The sequence below is a fragment of the Neovison vison genome, chromosome 4 (genome assembly GCF_020171115.1).
Source record: "Neovison vison isolate M4711 chromosome 4, ASM_NN_V1, whole genome shotgun sequence".
Classification (NCBI taxonomy): Eukaryota; Metazoa; Chordata; class Mammalia; order Carnivora; family Mustelidae; genus Neogale; species Neogale vison.
Genome location: NC_058094.1, coordinates 198417699 through 198435505, shown reverse-complemented (window position 1 = coordinate 198435505; position 17807 = coordinate 198417699). Strand labels below are relative to the sequence as shown.

The 17807-nt window shown below is 39.6% G+C and overlaps 1 protein-coding gene across 1 annotated transcript in view; it reads right to left on the bottom strand.

The window, feature by feature from the left end:
• Positions 1 to 977: 977 nt before the first annotated feature.
• MET (MET proto-oncogene, receptor tyrosine kinase) overlaps positions 978 to 17807 on the bottom strand; it is a 114175-nt gene continuing 97345 nt past the window's right edge. The window contains exons 17-21 of the mRNA XM_044246424.1: positions 16832 to 17013; positions 13898 to 14007; positions 12553 to 12718; positions 3266 to 3402; positions 978 to 3157 (exon numbers count right to left, since the gene is read on the bottom strand). Of these exons, the coding sequence (XP_044102359.1) occupies positions 2947 to 3157; positions 3266 to 3402; positions 12553 to 12718; positions 13898 to 14007; positions 16832 to 17013 (806 nt within the window). The 3' untranslated portion in view covers positions 978 to 2946. The remainder of the gene's footprint in view (positions 3158 to 3265; positions 3403 to 12552; positions 12719 to 13897; positions 14008 to 16831; positions 17014 to 17807) is intronic.

The following is a 17807-nucleotide window of genomic DNA, read 5'->3' as shown; positions in this document are numbered from 1 at the left end:
TGATTTTTTTTTTTTTTTAAGATTTTATTTATTTATTTGACAGATCAGAAGTAGGCAGAGAGGCAGACAGAAAGAGAGAGAGGGGGAAGCAGGCTCCCTGCTGAGCAGAGAGCCCGATGTGGGGCTTGATCCCAGGACCCTGAGATCATGACCTGAGCCGAAGGCAGAGGCTTTAACCCACTGAGCCACCCAGGTGCCCCGCCACATGATTTTTAGATGACCGAAGTATCATATCTGAATTCCCTTACCATTCCAAGAATACTCACAGAGATAACCTGAAGGTATGTTCTCTAGTAGCTGGGGGCTCCTGAATGTTGGCAACCTATGTAGATAAAAGAGTAGTTTTAAGGGGCTAAGAAGGCCTCTTTCCTTCAACACCCAACTAGATATCTCTCAGCCGGCTACGGGTTTGTTTTTTTATTTTTTTAAAGGAGAATCTTTTTTTTTTTTTAATTTTATTTATTTATTTGACAGACAGAGATCACAGGTAGGCAGAGAGGCAGGCAGAGAGAGAGGAAGAAGCAGGTTCCCTGCTGAGCAGAGAGCCCGATGCGGGGCTCGATTCCAGGACCCCGGGACCCTGGGGACCACGACCTGAGCTGAAAGCAGAGGCTTTAACGCACTGAGCCACCCAGGCGCCCCCAGCTATGGCTTTTTAGCTTCATTGTTATACCTCTGGTCCAAGGCTGCAGCTTGCTGAAGAGCAGCACGCTACTAGGAGAAGACAAGTGCTCAAGCACTTGTTGAAAGACAGAGAAATGTGGGTGATTTGGCAACTTGCGGCAGACCATTCTTAGAAAGACAGATCTTCCTGAGATGCAAGGATGCAGATTCCTTTAGCTGCCCAGGAATTTACTAAGGTTCTCATATATAGATGATCTTGATGCCGCCAGATGAAATCAATCTTAGACTTCCTCTGTCATTATGTAAATGGAATAGATAATCAAGCATGACTAGCAATAACCAACTCTCAGTAACAAGATGATACATTATTTTAATTGTATGATTTATCAAAACAACAACTATTAACATACAAAGTACCATTCAGCTCGACTGCAGGTAAAGGCAGTGACAAGTATCTAATGCTTAGAAGAACCACTTACTCTCACAATCTGTCCAGATGCATTAACCTAAGGACACGTTTATAAATAGCAAACATGATTTTCACATTGCAGCTTTCTCAAGCATATGTACAGGTGTGTCGTCTTGTTGATGGGTTGTTTCCAGAAGCTCTTTCTGTTTTTGATGCATTACTCTCTGGATATTAGTAGAGGTATTGGTTTCTGCAGGGTTTTTTGTTACCCACCATTTGCAATATTTGTGCATCAGTGTCACACTTTACTCTTCTGAAACAATATTTAAATTGGATATATCTCAACCGTACAATTCCTTGTGTCTTTTGGTAAAATCCACCTCTGTCAAGGAGTATGGGTTGTAATCGCTCTCTTGCAACATCAGCCCAGCTCTACTATTGGGCTTCAGTGTAACACACCCTCTTTTGGCTTCAAGTCCTGGTGATGTAATGAGGGTGGGGTGTACTGGCAATCAGCACATTTCCTTATCACTATTTACAGCCATTGAGAACTATGCTTTTAGTAATCCAAGCCTGACATACCTTTTCTGAAATGTTCACAGTGCAGTATATTTGTGACCTAACAAAAGTTTTCTTATATCATTAAAAATAAACATTTTTATAAAAATATAATACTTTAAAAGTCTACATTGACAAAAACAGAGTATCCTGTGCCACATGCACTATACAGTAGTAAGCACAAAATCCCACAGAACAAAACTTTACAAAAGTCCTGCCCAGAATAAGTGTTCATCCAGGTGAAATGGCCAGAACTCTCAGTTGCTTTTATTTCCCCATAAAATATGTTTTGCTTCACACAAAGCATGTCCTAATGAAAAACTGGACTCCCAGAAAGTTTTATTATCTCCAGTTGTTTGTGAGGTGGGGAGCTGCCACCTGAGAAAGAGGCTAATATTTCCAGTTCATTGATCCTTTCTCTGCCCTACATGAGCCATGATAGGAAACAATGAACCTTTTAGTTAGATGTATTCTGCTTTAACAACATGCTGAGTTACCTTTAAAAACACCTATTGCAAATCACTTGTTTTCTTTTCAGAGTCGTCATAAAAAAAAAAAATAGACAAACGATCTAAATGTCCACAATCATCAGAACAGTATCATTCTCAGTTGATTTCTAAATGACAACTAAGTTTTTCATTGTGACTAAGCTATTTTATGAGAACCTTCTTAATGTCATCTATATACAATACGTAAATGTCCTTATTAATTTATAAACACATTTCATATCCTGCCATTTTGAAATGTTCACTGTGTTGTCTTTGGATATTTCTCCATTAAAAGGAATGTGATACAAAAATTTAAAAGGGAATGTTTGCCTAATAGGCAAATGACAACATCAGTAATAAAAAATACTAGTGCCCATACAACACATGAAAGTTCTTTGAAACACTTAAATTGTAAATGAATGGCTTGGTACTGGGGCTACATCTGTCCCGGACTTTACCATTTCTTCTGAATTTTCTGTGACCAAGAAGTCCTCAAAATTCATTGCCTCTGTTCCTCATATGGAATCATGTGGGATCCTGATTTTTAAAAATTTCGACCTGGAATTCAGGTTTTGGCCTGAAAGCACAGGAGCATCATCACAGCTGTGGGGTTTCTGTTGGTCACTGGCCCATGGGACAAAGCTTCTGGCTCTGATGCTCCGTCAGCTGAGAAATTTGCTAGAGTCCAGTCATTTTAAATAGCAATATAAAGTCCTAAAATAATAGTGCAATCTTGGCAAAAGCAAAAATATCTGGTGCCCTTTCAATGGCCAGGCAGTGAAAAAAAAAAAACTGAACAAAATGTAGACTATTGTTTGGCAAGTTCTGTGATGCTTCTCAGAAGGGGGCTTGTGAGGTATCCATCTGTCATGTGTCCCCCTCGCCATCAATGTTATCTTGTGATAACAACAGGGAAGGGTATGGAGCAACACATTTGACATTCACATAGGTAGCATTCACATGGACGTAGTGCTCCCCAATGAAAGTAGAGAATATTGCTGATATCCTGGAGACCAGTTCAGAAAAAGATGGGCGCAGCTCAGCTTTAGGATGCCAGCACTTGAGCATCACTTCATATCTATTTCAAAAAGGAAGAAATGCTATGAGAGACATTGTAAAGGCAAGCATTTTGGTAAAAGTCAAGAACATAGGAATGACGGAAGATTCTTTCGAAATTCCTACTTACAAGGGATCTGGGCAGTACTCGGGTTGTAGGAGCCTTCTGCCTTGCAACAAGTAAACTGTTATGTCAAAGGTATTGACATCAGGATAAGGTGGTGCTCCTCTTGTCATCAGTTCCCAGAGGAGCACGCCAAAGGACCACTAGTCAAACAATGGAAGGGAGAATCCAGGTGAGGACTGAGACCGTATGAACGTGAAAGGTGATCAGTAAGTCTTGATAACTAAATTTGGCTTAGTATATTCAATACTATTGGTTATTGGTGCAAAAATTTCCTTAAAGGCAATTAGTAAGCTGTACATTTTATGATTACACCAGAATTAGATAAGGTTTAGATTATAAAAAAATGCAAAGTTTTTTAAAAAAATATCTGAAGTCCACATGATGACTAAGATTTCATCTGTAGTTAGTATAGTACAGTTTCCAGGTTCTTATAGGGTCAAAGCATTACCATGTTTCTATCCTTCTCCTTTCCAACAGTTTCACTACAAATTTACATTACTCATAAAAGAAGAAGATGAAGAAAGCTTTCCAAGATTTAAATTTGTTAAGCTTCTGAATGAATGTGAATACTCTTTTAAGAAATGTGACCATAAACAAAAAACCCAAGAAACAAAAAAGAGATGTAACCACATCTAACTGTTGATGTTAAAAGGCAAACTCTAAGTCAGTGTAAGTAGAAATCCATATTAAAAATCAGAAGTGATAAAATTGCTAGGCAAGAAGGTTCTCTATAAAACTAATTTCAATAAAATAAATGTAATTTAAAAATGTTAAAATACAAGATTGATATAAAACAGCTGTATTAGTACTTGGTAGGAATATTGTAGGGAGACAGAGAGGTTATGTGACCTGTTAGAAATTCCCCCAATAAATGTGAATTCATACCGGGATAAACATTTAAGAGTTCCTAACTCTTGGGTCTTACTTGGTCTACTAAACTACACTAAGTATGCAATTTCTTGATTTAAAGCTACTCAGAATACACTAGGTCATGCATATTATCTCCTCCTGGACATGTGCCAAGGTGAGATGACACAAAGAGTACTTCGGCATGTGTGGGTCACCCCTGGCCAAAGACCCTGGAAATCAGCTCTTCCTTAGCAACATGTCTAGGCCACTCACAGACTAAGAACCATATGGGGCTTGAAATGAGGCCCTGAGAAAAAGGAGGTTTGGAGGGAAAGGAGAACACAGACCAGATAGGCAGATCAGGAAAATAGAACATTGAAAGGCAAGTGTAGCTTCTAGCATTCAGCCAGGAGAATAAAGCATGTCTATCTGAACAATATCACAGTCTGGAAGAAACTAGGTAGATATTGTAGTTGCTGATACAAATCTCCATTAATGGTGATTTTGTTTGCCCAAGTGCAAGAACTCTTTAAGATACAAATCTCCATTAATGGTGATTTTGTTTGCCCAAGTGCAAGAACTCTTTAAGGCCACTGACTACCTTGATTTAAATAGAGAAAATACTCTTTCCCAGGTGGGAACTAGATAACTTTGCTGTCCCCTGAAGCCTCTCAAAATCTGAGTTTCCAAAGACTGAAAATCTTTATGAGTCACTTCTGACAACTTCACTGTGTTAACCTTTAAGTTCCAGAATTTGCATTAAAATTTAAATCAGTTTAATAGGTATCTACTGATGGTTGGTGCACAGGTAGGTTACTGTCGAAGTTACTAGATGGGCCTAAGGTTGATTTAACAGGGTTAAATCACTGTCACATATAACCAACTGTCATATAGAACAGTAAGACAGAATAACAACACAGAGCAATAATAGAAAAGAGGTACAAATGCTGTGAAAAGTCGGAGATAATAGTGGGGTCCTGAGAAAGGCTTCAGAAAAAAGGCGACAATAAAGCAGATTTGGAAGAATGGGGAGCATTTGTTTTCCAAGTACACAGAATGTGAGGACAGGAAGAGTGTTCTGGATGGAGCGAATGGGACCAGTGGTGAGAGAACAATAGGTTACTCTGCTTGATGTGTGGAGGGGAGGTGCACCGGGGATGGATAAGGTTGAAACAGACCCTGTTGTGGGGGTTTCTGAGTGCTGAAAGTGGGTTAAGATGAAATGGATGAGGCGTGCAGTTGAGCTCCCTGACCTACCTGTAAATATTACACTTTAGACAAATAGGAGAAGCCCATTCACATTGGAAGATTGCTGGAGGGAGTGCTCTGAACAAGAACAGGTGAGGGGTGCTACTGCATCTTGGCAACACGGAGTCCAATGAAACTGAACTACCAAATTAGGGTATATAAGCCAGGAACAGCCATCATGTCCTTTAAGAAAAGATTATTTTATTTAATCCTTATAACAACCCTGTAATGTATTTGGTTTTGTAGATGCTTTAAGGATGAGGAAACCATAGTTTTGAGAGGCTGATTACTTGTCTGTGATTAGGTCTCCTAATCTATAGCCTAGGATGTAGGTGGGTCTAGTGGCAAATTCACAAAAACGGGGGCAGAGCTGGGTAAATTTCTGAGGAATTACAGGATTGGGCACTGTCTGGGAATCAGAGGAGGGTTGGAAGAGTCAGGGGATAGGAGTGGTGAAAGAGAGAGGCAGCTTGCAGGGAAAGCACAGTACTGCCTACAATAGCTTGGGACTGACAAGGTAGTGAAGGAAGAGAATGAGGCTGACCTAGAAGAGAGAGAGGCTGGGGGTGAGGAAGGGAGAGAAAGAAGGAGAAACAAAGAAGGGGAAAGGGAGAAGGGGAGGGAGAAAGAGAGGGAGAGGTAAGTGCACTGTGCATTAGGAATGATGGAAAGAAGTCAGTTTTCGTTTCTAAACAGGAGAGCTCTGCCATTCATGTTTACTGTGTGGATGGACCAGCCCTTCTGAATATCTGAGCACTAGCAGTGGGCTTGTCTGAAGAATCTCTGCTTAACTTTATCAAAGGTGAAGATCGAAGAAGTTATTAGGCATGAGAAACAAAGTCATAAAAAGTGATAGAAAGTGACACAGCTGAGTGTGCAAGGAATGGAGACAGCCAGCTTTGAGGACTAAAGATTGGGTAAACTGAGATAGAACACATTTTGTAAAAAACCCACAACTGATTAAAAAATGGATAAATTCATAAAATTTTATCAAATGGTAAACTGATAACATTTTCAATAAAATTTAAAACTTCTGCTCTTTGAAAGATACCAGTAAAAAAATGAAAAGGCAAGGCACAGACTAGAAAAATATATTTGCAAAAACATGTATCTGATAACAAGTGCCTGTAATCCAAAATATATAAGGAACTCTTAACAACTCGATAATAAAGAAATAAACTGGGAAAAAAATCAAATACTTAAAAAAAGTGGGGAAAGGACTTGAGCACACACTTCACTAAAGGAGACAGAAGGATGGTAAACTAGCACAAAAAAAGATGCATAATGTTATTAGTCATTTGGGAAATATGAATTGAAAAGAAAATGAGACACCACTACAGCCTACTAGAATGGCTAAAACTCCCAAACTGACAATGCCAAGTGCAGGTGAGGACGCTGAACAACTACAACTCTTACATATTACTGTTAGGAATATAAAATGATATAGGTACTGTGGAAAACAGTAGACAGTTTCTTATAAAGTTAAATACACACTTACCTTACAACCTGGTAATCCTACTTTACCCAAAAGAAATAAACCTTCATACACAAAACCTTTAAGCAAATGTTTAGCAATAGTAACTATGTATAAGAACTGCTTAAAACTGGAAAGAACGCAAATGTCCTTCAAACTGGTGAAGGGATAAACAAAATGTGGAATATCTGTACAATGGAATACCACTCAGAAGTAAAAAGGAAAGACTTACTCTGTTGTGAAAAACAGTATGGAGATTCCTCAAAAAATTAAAAATAGAAATGACTGAAAAAAACACTACCATATGATCCAGCAATCCTACTTCTGGGTACATATTCAAAGGAAATGAAATCAGCATCTTGAGATATTTTCACACGCATGTTCATAGCTACATTATTTACCATAGCCCAGAGATGGAGGCAACCCTAATGCCTATAAACAGATGAATAGAGAATATGTGGTATATACATATAATCTAATATTCTTTAGCTTAAAAAAAATCCTAAAAAAAAAAAAAATCCTGTCAGATGCTACATCAGTGGATCTTGAGAACATTATGCTAAATGAAATAAACCAGTCTCAAAAAAACAAATACCACATGACTCCACTTGTATGAGGTATCTAAGGTAGTCAACCTCTTAGAAACACATAGGCTGTCAGGAGTGGGGAAAGGGGAGTTATTCAATGGGTATAGAGTTTCAGTTTTTCAAGATGAAGAAGCTGTACAGATCGGTTGTACAACAACATGTATCTAGTTAACACTATAGCACCATACACTTAAAAATAGTTGAGATGGTCAATTTCCTCTTCTGTTCTTTGACACAATTAAAAAAAAAGGGAGAACATCTAGACACACTGATACTACTGATACAACATGGATAACTCACATGCATTATGCTAAGTGAAAGGAGACAGACTCAAAGGCTATCTACTATATGACTCCATTTATAGGACACCTAGGAAAGGTAAAACTGTAGAGACACGAAATAGACCAGTGCTTTCTAGGCCCTAGGGATAGGCTAGGGGTTGACTACAAAGGGCACTGATGGAACAGTTCTATATCTTGGCTGTGGTGGTGATGTTCACACAATTGTAGGCATTCTTCAGAACTTGATGGACCATGCATTAAAAAGTAGAGTTGGTACACTGCATAATGAGGATGCCATTAATAGAAATAAAGAAGTGAAGAACTGATAGTTGGCAGGAAAGAACTGGACTTTGAACATGGTAACTTTGTGATGCTGATGGAAACAATCCAGGAAGAGAGATTCAAAGGCAATTATAGAATGGTTGAAATGTTGAAGGAGGTTGATACATAAAGACCTCTCTCCACCCAAGGAAATTCCCGAGTGACAGTTGCATGTAGGATGTGAGAGAAAGAAGAGAAACCATCAAATCTGAAGAAAACATAACCCAGAAGCAAAAGGGAAACCAGATGGTACAGTGTCCCAGAAACCAGAGGAGGAGGACATTTTGGGAAGGAAGAGTTTGACACTGTTAAGTGCTGACATGGGGTGAAAGAGCTTGCTGATTGAACAACTGAGAAGTCAATACTGACGCTGATGGCTGCACACTGTACAAGAATGGGTATGAGAAACTGCAGAGTGACACTTCTACCTGGTTTGAATGGGCTTCAAGAGAATTTCAGATTTTAGCTGAACTCCATTTGGGCATTTGTGAGAAAGTGGACCCTTCCATAGCAGGCAAGTTTTTGCTTATAGGAAGCTCTCCACGTACAAGCTTATCACATGCTTTTGAAAATGTTCCGTGTCAACATTCAAAAGATTGTGCTATCTTGGAAATTAAAGCTAATGCAAATTTGTCCATGCAGTCAATAACCATTTGCCAAAGCAGCACTGCACGTGGATTACTCTTGTTCCCCCTTTATGTAGTACAATACAACATCTTTCAATGAGAGGGAAAGAGACATAGCACTTTGTATCTATAGAAGCCTCCATAAATTTCCAGTCAGGTATCAGAGTGACAGTTGCTGTCTGAGAAGTGCTGGCCTCTGTTGTGTGTACGTGTGTGGAGGTAGTAATGTGTGTGTGGGTTTGTCTAAAAGCTCAGAATCGCAACTCTTGCCTTAAACATTTAAGATTTCATCAGATTCTTTTTTTGTTTTGTTTTAAAAGTTTTGCTGAGATGTAATTTATGTATTATAAAACTTGCCATTTTTTAGTGTGGGTCAATGATGTGTAGTGTACTTATCTGTGCGGCAATTGTCACAATTCAGTTTTTTAAAAATATTTTAAAAAAGATTTTATTTATTTATTTGATGGAGAGATAGAGAACAAGCAGGGGTAGCAACAGGCAGGGAGAGAAGCAGGCTTCCTGCTGAGCAGGGAGCCCGATGCGAGATTTGATCCCAGGACCCTGGGATCATGACCTGAGCTGAAGGCAGCTGCTTAACTGACAGAACCACCCAGGCACCCTAAAAGATTTATTTATTTGAGAGAGAGAGAGAGAGAGTGAGAGAGAGAACTTCAAGCAGGTTCCCCGCTGAGCATGGAGTCTGAGGCCAGGCTGGATCTCATGACCCTGAGATCATTACCTGAGCCAAAAATCAAGATTTGGCTGCTTACCCGACTGAGTCACCAAGAGGGCCCCACGATTCAGTTTTTAGATCAATTCCAATATCTCAGAAAGTTCCCCATGCATGTTTTTAGTCAATCTTTGTTTGCTCTTGCCCTCAGTCCCAGGCAACCCTTGATCTATATTTTTTGTCTCTCTAGATTTGCCTCTTTCTAGAAATTTCATATAAATTGAATCATTCAATATACAAACTTTTGAGTCTGTCTTCTTTTGCTGGACCTAATAGCTTTGAGGTTTATCCATGTTGTAGCAGGCATTAGTTCTCTTATAGTGCTGAATGGTATTATTCCATTGTATAGAAATGACATGTTTTACTTACCCATTCACCAGCTGATGGACATTAGGATTGCTGCTTCTTCTTTTTTTTTTTATTATGAATACTACTATTATGAACATTCATGTTCAAGTCTTTGTGTAGGCACATGTTTCCATGTGCTTATTGCTAGCTATTCATATATCTCTTTGATAAAAGGTCTATTCGAATCTTTTGTCTATTTAAAAAATTTGAGTTATTTTGTCTTATTGAGTTGTAAGGGTCGGTCTGATTCTTAATAGCAGACAAACAGTCCGGATGGAACGTATACTCTTTGAGGACAGGTTAATTCCCCCTACCTTATACCTTCACCTGCCACCATCACTAACATGTTCTGAGCCTACCTCTTTAGCACTCATTTCTTTGATCTCTTTCGGAATCTTTCAGGATCAAAATCCCAGGTATTACACTCTAGCATGTACTATTATATTCTCTCATCAATCGTATCCACTCCAAGTCCCATCCCTCCACCATGTCCTGTAACACATTTATTAAAAACAACTCCCAGTCACTCAACTTAGTCTTTAATGTCTTCCCCACTTCCTCAGGAACTGAAACTCTGCTTTCACTCGAAGACCACAGTGTCTTTGAAACCTGCTGACTCACTGGGAGGAGGGTAGATGACTTCTTGCTTCCCAATGCCACACTCAGATCTCTGTCCCCTGTCACCTCTCAACAGCTGCCAGCCCTTTCTCTTCTGAAGTCTATGCTCTCCATTATTATTATTTTTTTGCCTACCTTGTTTGCTGATGCTGCCAGCTTACATTTTTCCCTTTTCAATTCTTATCTTCAAGGACTAAAAATTCATATTTCTCTACCTCTACACATCACAGTCCTCTTGACTTACTACGAGCAAATAGAGTAAGAATACTCTCCATCCCACTCAACACCTAGGCTCCTCAACCCACTCTAGAACTCCAAATCATTCAAATCACTCAGTTTTCAAGGCTGTTTTTGTGTACTAAGTAGCACTGGATCCTGATGAGAATACCCCATTTCTTCCTGAAACTTTCTCTTCCTCTGGCTCTCATGACAGCCTCTTCTAGGTCTCCTACCTCTCTGCTTTTCTCCTTCATTTCCTATGCATAAGTTCTCCTGAGTAATTGTTTTTGGACGCTAAAAAGTCTAGTTCCACCCATGACCTCTGCTATGGAATGAACTGTGGACCCTCTACTCCCATTGATATATTGAAACTCTAATTCCCAGAGTGAGTGATGGTATTAGGAGGTGGGGCCTCTGGGAGATAATTAATTTAGATGAAGGTGGAACCCTCCAGATGGCATTGTTGCCCTCATGAGAGGAGATACTGGAAGCTTACTCTTGCTCTTTCTCCTGCATGAGGACACAGCGCAAGCCAGGAAGCGGACTCTCGCCAGAACCTGACCATGCTGGCACCGTGATCTCACATTGCAGCCTCCAGAACTGTGAGAAATAAATGTCTATTGTTTAAGCCACCCAGTCTGTGGTGTTTTGTTATGGCAGCCCGAGTTGAATAAGATAACTAATTAGGCTGTACAAGCTGCAGAGCCACATTTCCAAATGCCTAATGGACATTTCTGCTTGGATATCTCACTCTCAAGTCAGACTCAGTATGTTCAAGCCTCAACTGGTATTTTCCCCCCCCTCATCCAGCTTTTACTCCTTTGCTTCACATATGTATTATTGCATTAGCATATAACTTTGCTAATTTTTGACTTTTACCAATTTCTTGCTATATATTGTTGTTATTACCTCTGAGATGCTTTTCCTTCCATCTCTTTTCTGTTCTACATTTTCTGTATTATTTCAAGTTCTTTTTGAAATTTCATCTGCCTGCATCTACTCCTCTCAGAACACCTTACAGAATAAAGAAAGACTACAGTATTGTCTGATTACACTTTAATGTTTCCACATGGCCAGAGAAGAAATTCCAGACTCCCTAGTTTGCTTTCCAAGAACCATGATCTAGTATGAATATATTTTTCCCAGTTTATCCTTAGAACTTCCCCCTGTGCCTTCTATTTTTGTCAAATCACCCACTGTTTACTGTTTCCTTAGAACTTTAAAAATGCATATACTTTCCTGCCCCTTGGCCTCCCCGGGATTAGTATTCATTTCACCGCCCATTCTGTCCTCCTTTAAGGCCTATACCAAGCACCACCTCCTCTATGAGCTGGAAGGGAAGGAAGGAATCTGGCTGCCCACCAGAATCTCTCCCACCCTCAGGACTCAGTGCATGCCTTTTGAAGCTTGTTCTATGCGAGGATGATCTTTGTAGATAAAAAAGGGCATGTTTCTAGATCTCTCTTTTTTTTAAAGTAGACTGCCCGCCCAACATGAGGCCTGAACTCACCACCTGACCCTGAGCCAGCCAGGCACCAAGAAGGGCACAATTCTAGCTGGGTGCAGGAATAATGCCCTCACTGCTAGGCTTGTCTCAGGTATGGTTTTCAGATTTCTCGAGGTGCATTTTAGCTGCTTCTGAGCGATGAGTGGCTGCACTAATCCCAAGTCTACTTTGTGTGACAGTTATTGACGGACATGCCTTCTCTTCGCTGCTGAGTCAAAGTTCCTGGAGGACAGACTTCAGGCCTCGTTCAGCTCTGGGCTTCCTAAGGACCTAGCATGGTGTGCTGCTAGACAAATGTTTTTTGGTAAACGAATGGATTTATGAAAACAGACTATGGGTTAGACGATCAAGGTGATTTATACTTATGAAGAAACTGAAACAAAAGGTTTCCTTTTGTGAAAAAATAAAATACCCATAAAACTACTAAGAATGTTGGGTATGATAGTAAAAGAGGAGAAGGCCAGGGATGATCAGTACATTACCACATCTGACTTGGTGGTAAACTTCTGAGTTTGCAGACTTTCTAAAGCCATCCACTTCACAGGCAGCTTGGCACCTGTTTTGTTGTGTACGCTATAGTATTCTTTATCATACATGTCTCTGGCAAGACCAAAATCAGCAACCTTGACAGTGAATTTTTCATCCAGCCTATGGAAAGGACAAAAATTATTACTGGTCGCTGAAACAGGATAATTTACAGTGATGCTGAATATCTACAGGTCAGAACAATAACTTCATATCTGAAATCCATAACTTTTGCAGAGCAATTAACACTAAATTACAACGGAATTCTTGAATGAAAATGCTCACCATTTTTATTACAAATTCAACAGGTCAAGGAAAGAGATCAATGAATGATGTGGTATAAGAAAATCCCTTTTGCTTTAATGGTAATAAAGTTGGTCCCCCCCTCCTAGCTTTCCTTGTTGCTAAATCAAGTATGCTAACTGACTCCTCCTAGCAATTGCAGATCTCTGCTTGTTATTTTACTAGTAATTCTCAGCTTCTATGGGAGAGATATGACAAAGGACTTTTACTCTACTTTTTCTTTCTCAGATGGGCTAGGTTATTACATAAAACTCATATATCCCACCACTGTGTAACAGAGAAATAGGATACGTAGTAAATCCTCTAACAAAAACAGCAAGGCTCAACAAAAACCAATTTCCGCTATCTGAGGCTATGTATCCTTTGTTTAAGCTGGCTTTTATGTAGTTACATTGACCAAAACCAAGGTAGGAAATTAATAGCACAGCTCTCTCATTCACACATACCATAAGTCATGAATCAGTGCTATGTGAGGAAAGCACTGAATCCATTACAAACTGTTGATTGTTGAGTTATACAGCCCAGGCCGCCAGACACAAATAAAGCTCTTTGTATATTCATTCCCAAATACCATTTTTGGTATGGCTTCTGCAGGCTGGCTTCAAATCCAGTCTTAGGAAGTTGCAATATGTTGGTATTTGTGTTACCAGCCCTCTCCTTTTCACTGTAAAATGCTGAAGATCAAATTCTCCCTCCCAAACACTAATGCAGTGTGAAACCACAACATTGGGGGCTACTGGTGGGAAGGGAAAAGTAAAGCAAAAGCACAGAACAGCTGTTTAAGACCCCCTCTGGAGAACTCCTTTTCAATTCTCCATTTGATAAAGCCTGAAAGCCCCGCCTACCTCCCCAGTGCTTACATATCAGATTTAAAACTGTAACGGATATAAAGGACTTTTGCATAAGAACTGAAAACATCCTCACTAGTCTTCCACAGTGGGAAACAGATTCCTCTTTGTCACTTAATTTGGACTGTGGGCCAGAGATTCTTATACTTACATACAGTTTCTTGCAGCCAAGTCTCTGTGGACAAACTTTTTGCTTGCAAGATATTTCATGCCTTTGGCTACTTGAAGACCAAAGCCAATAAGATCTTTTACAGTTGGGTTCTGCAATCAAAGGGAATAGAAAACACATTTAGCCAAGTATCTGATGATCTAGCTATGATCTCAGAATTCTGAAATGTTTATAAGAATTATTTTGTTTCAACAGTAACTTGTGCCTTGTTGAGGGCAGCAATCGTTTATTAGATATTTATTATTTGCAAAGCACCAGGCTAGATGCTTTTGTGAATTTTGGCTAATCCTTATATACTTCTGTAGGATGGACACATTTCCCCATTTTCAGATGGGGAAACGAAGTGCTTTAAAGTTATTCTGGTATGGTGGGGCCAATAGATGGAAGACCACTGCCATTGAAAAGATAGCTAATTACTCACAATTCCCAAAGGAAGGGGGCAAGCCATGCCAAGCAAGGCCACGGAAGAAAGCACCAGGGTTTGTCTAGGAAGCAGAGGGAGCAAGGGGAAAACACAGGCAAGAGGTAGTTTTGTGGTTTCTGAGGGTGGGTAAGCAGATTTAGGACTGGGTAGTTTGAATAATTTCAGCAGGTTCTGGGTTGTAGGGATTATCTGCAGTTGTCTGGTACCTGGCCCTGAAGTGATTACAACAGGTGGATAGTGTCTCAGAATGTGAGAGTTCTTTAAAGGAGGTGATTGGGGTATGGGCTCTGGATTGGTTGGTTTGCTTCTGAAAGAAGGAAGTTAAGTTGTTTACTATTTTCAGCAATTTGCTAGTTCCTGGAAGAGCAAACCCTCCAAAGTCAGCAAGGAACCAGAAGTCAGAGCATTAGAGATACATGGTTAACCTAAAATTTGTTTGGAACCACAAAAGACCCCGAATAGCCAAAGCAATTTTGAAAAAGAAAAGCAAAGCTGGAGGCATCATGATTCTGGACTTCAAGCTCTATTACAAAGCTATAGTGATTAAGATAGCATGGTACTGGCACAAAAACAGACACATAGATCAATGGAACCGAATATAAAACTCAGAAATGGACCCACAGCTATATGGTCAACCAATCTGTGACAAAGCAGAAAAGAATACCCATTGGAAAAAAGACAGTCTCTTCAACAAATGGTGTTAGGAAAACCGGACAGCCACATGCAGAAGGATGAAACCAGACCACTTTCTTTCTTTCTTTTTTTTTTTAGGTTTTATTTATTTAACAGAGAGACACAGCGAGAGAAGGAACGCAAGCAGGGCGAGTGGGCGAGGGAGAAGCAGGTTTCCCACTGAGCACGGAGCTAGATGCGGGGCGCAATCCCAGGCCCCTGCGATCATGACCTGAACCATCCAGGTGCCCCTGAATCACTTTCTTATACTATACACAAAAATAAACTCAAAATGGATAGAATACCTAAATGTGAAATAGGAAACCATCAAAATCCTAGAGGAGAACATAGGCAGCGAGCTCTTTGACTTTGGCACAGCAACTTTTTACTGATATGTCTCAGGAAGTAACAGAAACAAAAGAAAAATGAACTATTCGAACTTCATCAAGATAAAAAGCTACTATACAGCAAAGGAAACAATCAACAAAACTAAGAGGCAACCAATGGAATGGTAGAAGATATTTGCAAGTGACATATTGGATTAAGGACTGGTATCCAAAATCTATAAAGAACTTAACCAAACTCAACATCCCCACATAAATAATCCAGTTAAGAAATGGGCAGAAGACATTAGCAGACATTTTTGCAGAGAAGACATACATATGGCTAAAAGGCATATGAAAACATGCTCAACATCACTCATCATCAGGGAAATACAAATCAAAGCTACAATGAGATCCCACCTTACACCTGTTGGAACAGGTAAAATTAACAACACTGTAAACAACAGATGTTGGTGAGGATGCGGATAAAAAAGGAACCCACTTACACTGTGGGTGGGAATGCAAACTGGTGCAGCCACTCCGGGAAACAGTATGGAGGTTCCTCAAAAAGTTAAAAGTAGAACTATCCTATGACCCAGTGACTGCAATACTAGGTATTTATCCAAAATTTATTTATTATTTACTGGGTATAAGTATCTAAGGTACAAAAAATACTGATTTGAAGGGGTACATGCATCTGATGTTTACAACAGCATTATCAACAACAGCCAAATAAAGGAAAGAGCCTAAATATTCTTTTACACACACACACACACACACACACACACACACTAGAATATTACTCAGCCATTAAAAAGAATGAAATTTGCCATTTGCATTATGCAGATCTCCATGTGGATGGAATTAGAATATATTATGCTAAGTGAAAGAAGTCAGAGAAAGATAAGTACCCTATGATTTTACTCACATGAGGAATTTAAGAAATGGAACAGATGACATTAGGGCAAAAAGCTGAAGCTGATGAGAAGTGGCATATGTGGCTATGTGGCAGAAAGTGTTCCAGGCAGATGGAACAGCAAATGCACAGGTCCTGAGTTAGGAGAGTGGGTGGGAAGTTTGAAGAATACTAAGGGACTCATTTGTAATTAATTCTTCATTGTTTTGCCTTCTGGAGTTAAAACTCCATGTGGGTTGAAGCTCATTCTGCCTCTGTGCTTTGCTGTTTCTGGCACATGGTAGGGACTCAAAAATGATTAAATATACCTACCAGAGGGATGGTAGATCAAGGCAGCTTGCAGGACAGGTAAGAATCACTGTCCCTGGGAAACCCTTCTAGGTACCACTATCTTTCCACCAGGATAGGGGATCTTGAGGTACAACTAAATTAAATCAGGCCCTATATATCTGAATGGTAGAAAAAATTTACATGTGTTTCTTTAACTAAATGCTTTTAAAAAGGTTCAAAACAAGAACATTTTGGAAGACTGGCTGGCTGACAGGTAGTTTACCATTTACTAAGCTTGGTAATATACTTACATGAGTTTCATTTCTAATGAAATTTCGAAGATCTCCATGTTTCATGTATGGTAGGACCACCAGTGGAGACCCCTCACTTCGAAGGCAGATTCCCAAGAGTGAAAGAACATTTGGATGACTAAAGTCTTTCATGATGATTCCCTCAGTCAGAAATTGGGAAACTTCGCCTATGTCAGTGATTCCTGAGAAATCCAGCAGTGGAGACATTAACTTCATTATGGACCAATAAATACTTCGTCAAGTTCAGATAGGTAGAGTTACAGAAAGTAAAACCACATGGATGAATCTTGTCCTGACACCCCATCCTCAGGGTGTTTTTTTATAATACATTTGAGTAAAAGATGTCACCCTGTAATGTGTCTTCAAGTGACCCCCAAACTCTAGCAGTTAGTTTGTCTCATACAGAAAAAGAAGAGGGAAGTAGGCCAGTCCATTTCTGCTGTGGCTGTCTAGGGCAAGAGTCTGCAAACTTCTATAAAAAGCCAGAGAGTAAATATTTTTGGGCTTTGTGGGCCATATGGCCTCTGTCGCAAATACTCAACTCTTCCAGTGTAATGCAAAAGCAGCCACAGACAATTATCTATGAAACAGTCACTGGACCATAGTTTTCTGGTCCCTGGAATAGTGGGGTTTGAAGACCAATTGTCATACAGTATCTAAATAGACTTTTCTGGTATAACAGTTTCTAATCATGTCCAGATAGAGAGATCCTGAGGACCTTATCCACTAGTCAGCATTGATGAAAGGTTAATGACCTTTAATTTATTAATCTGACTAGTACGAATGTCAGTGATTTTATATATATATATATATATATATATATATATATATATATATATATACTTTTTTTTTTTAAACAAAGAAATGCATTCTGAGACCTGGAAGTCCTCAGGTATTTGGAAGAGAGATTATGTGGATGGGAGAGAGCTGAACACACACCAGGGACAGACAGGGATTTCTTGCTGTTAGAATTGTT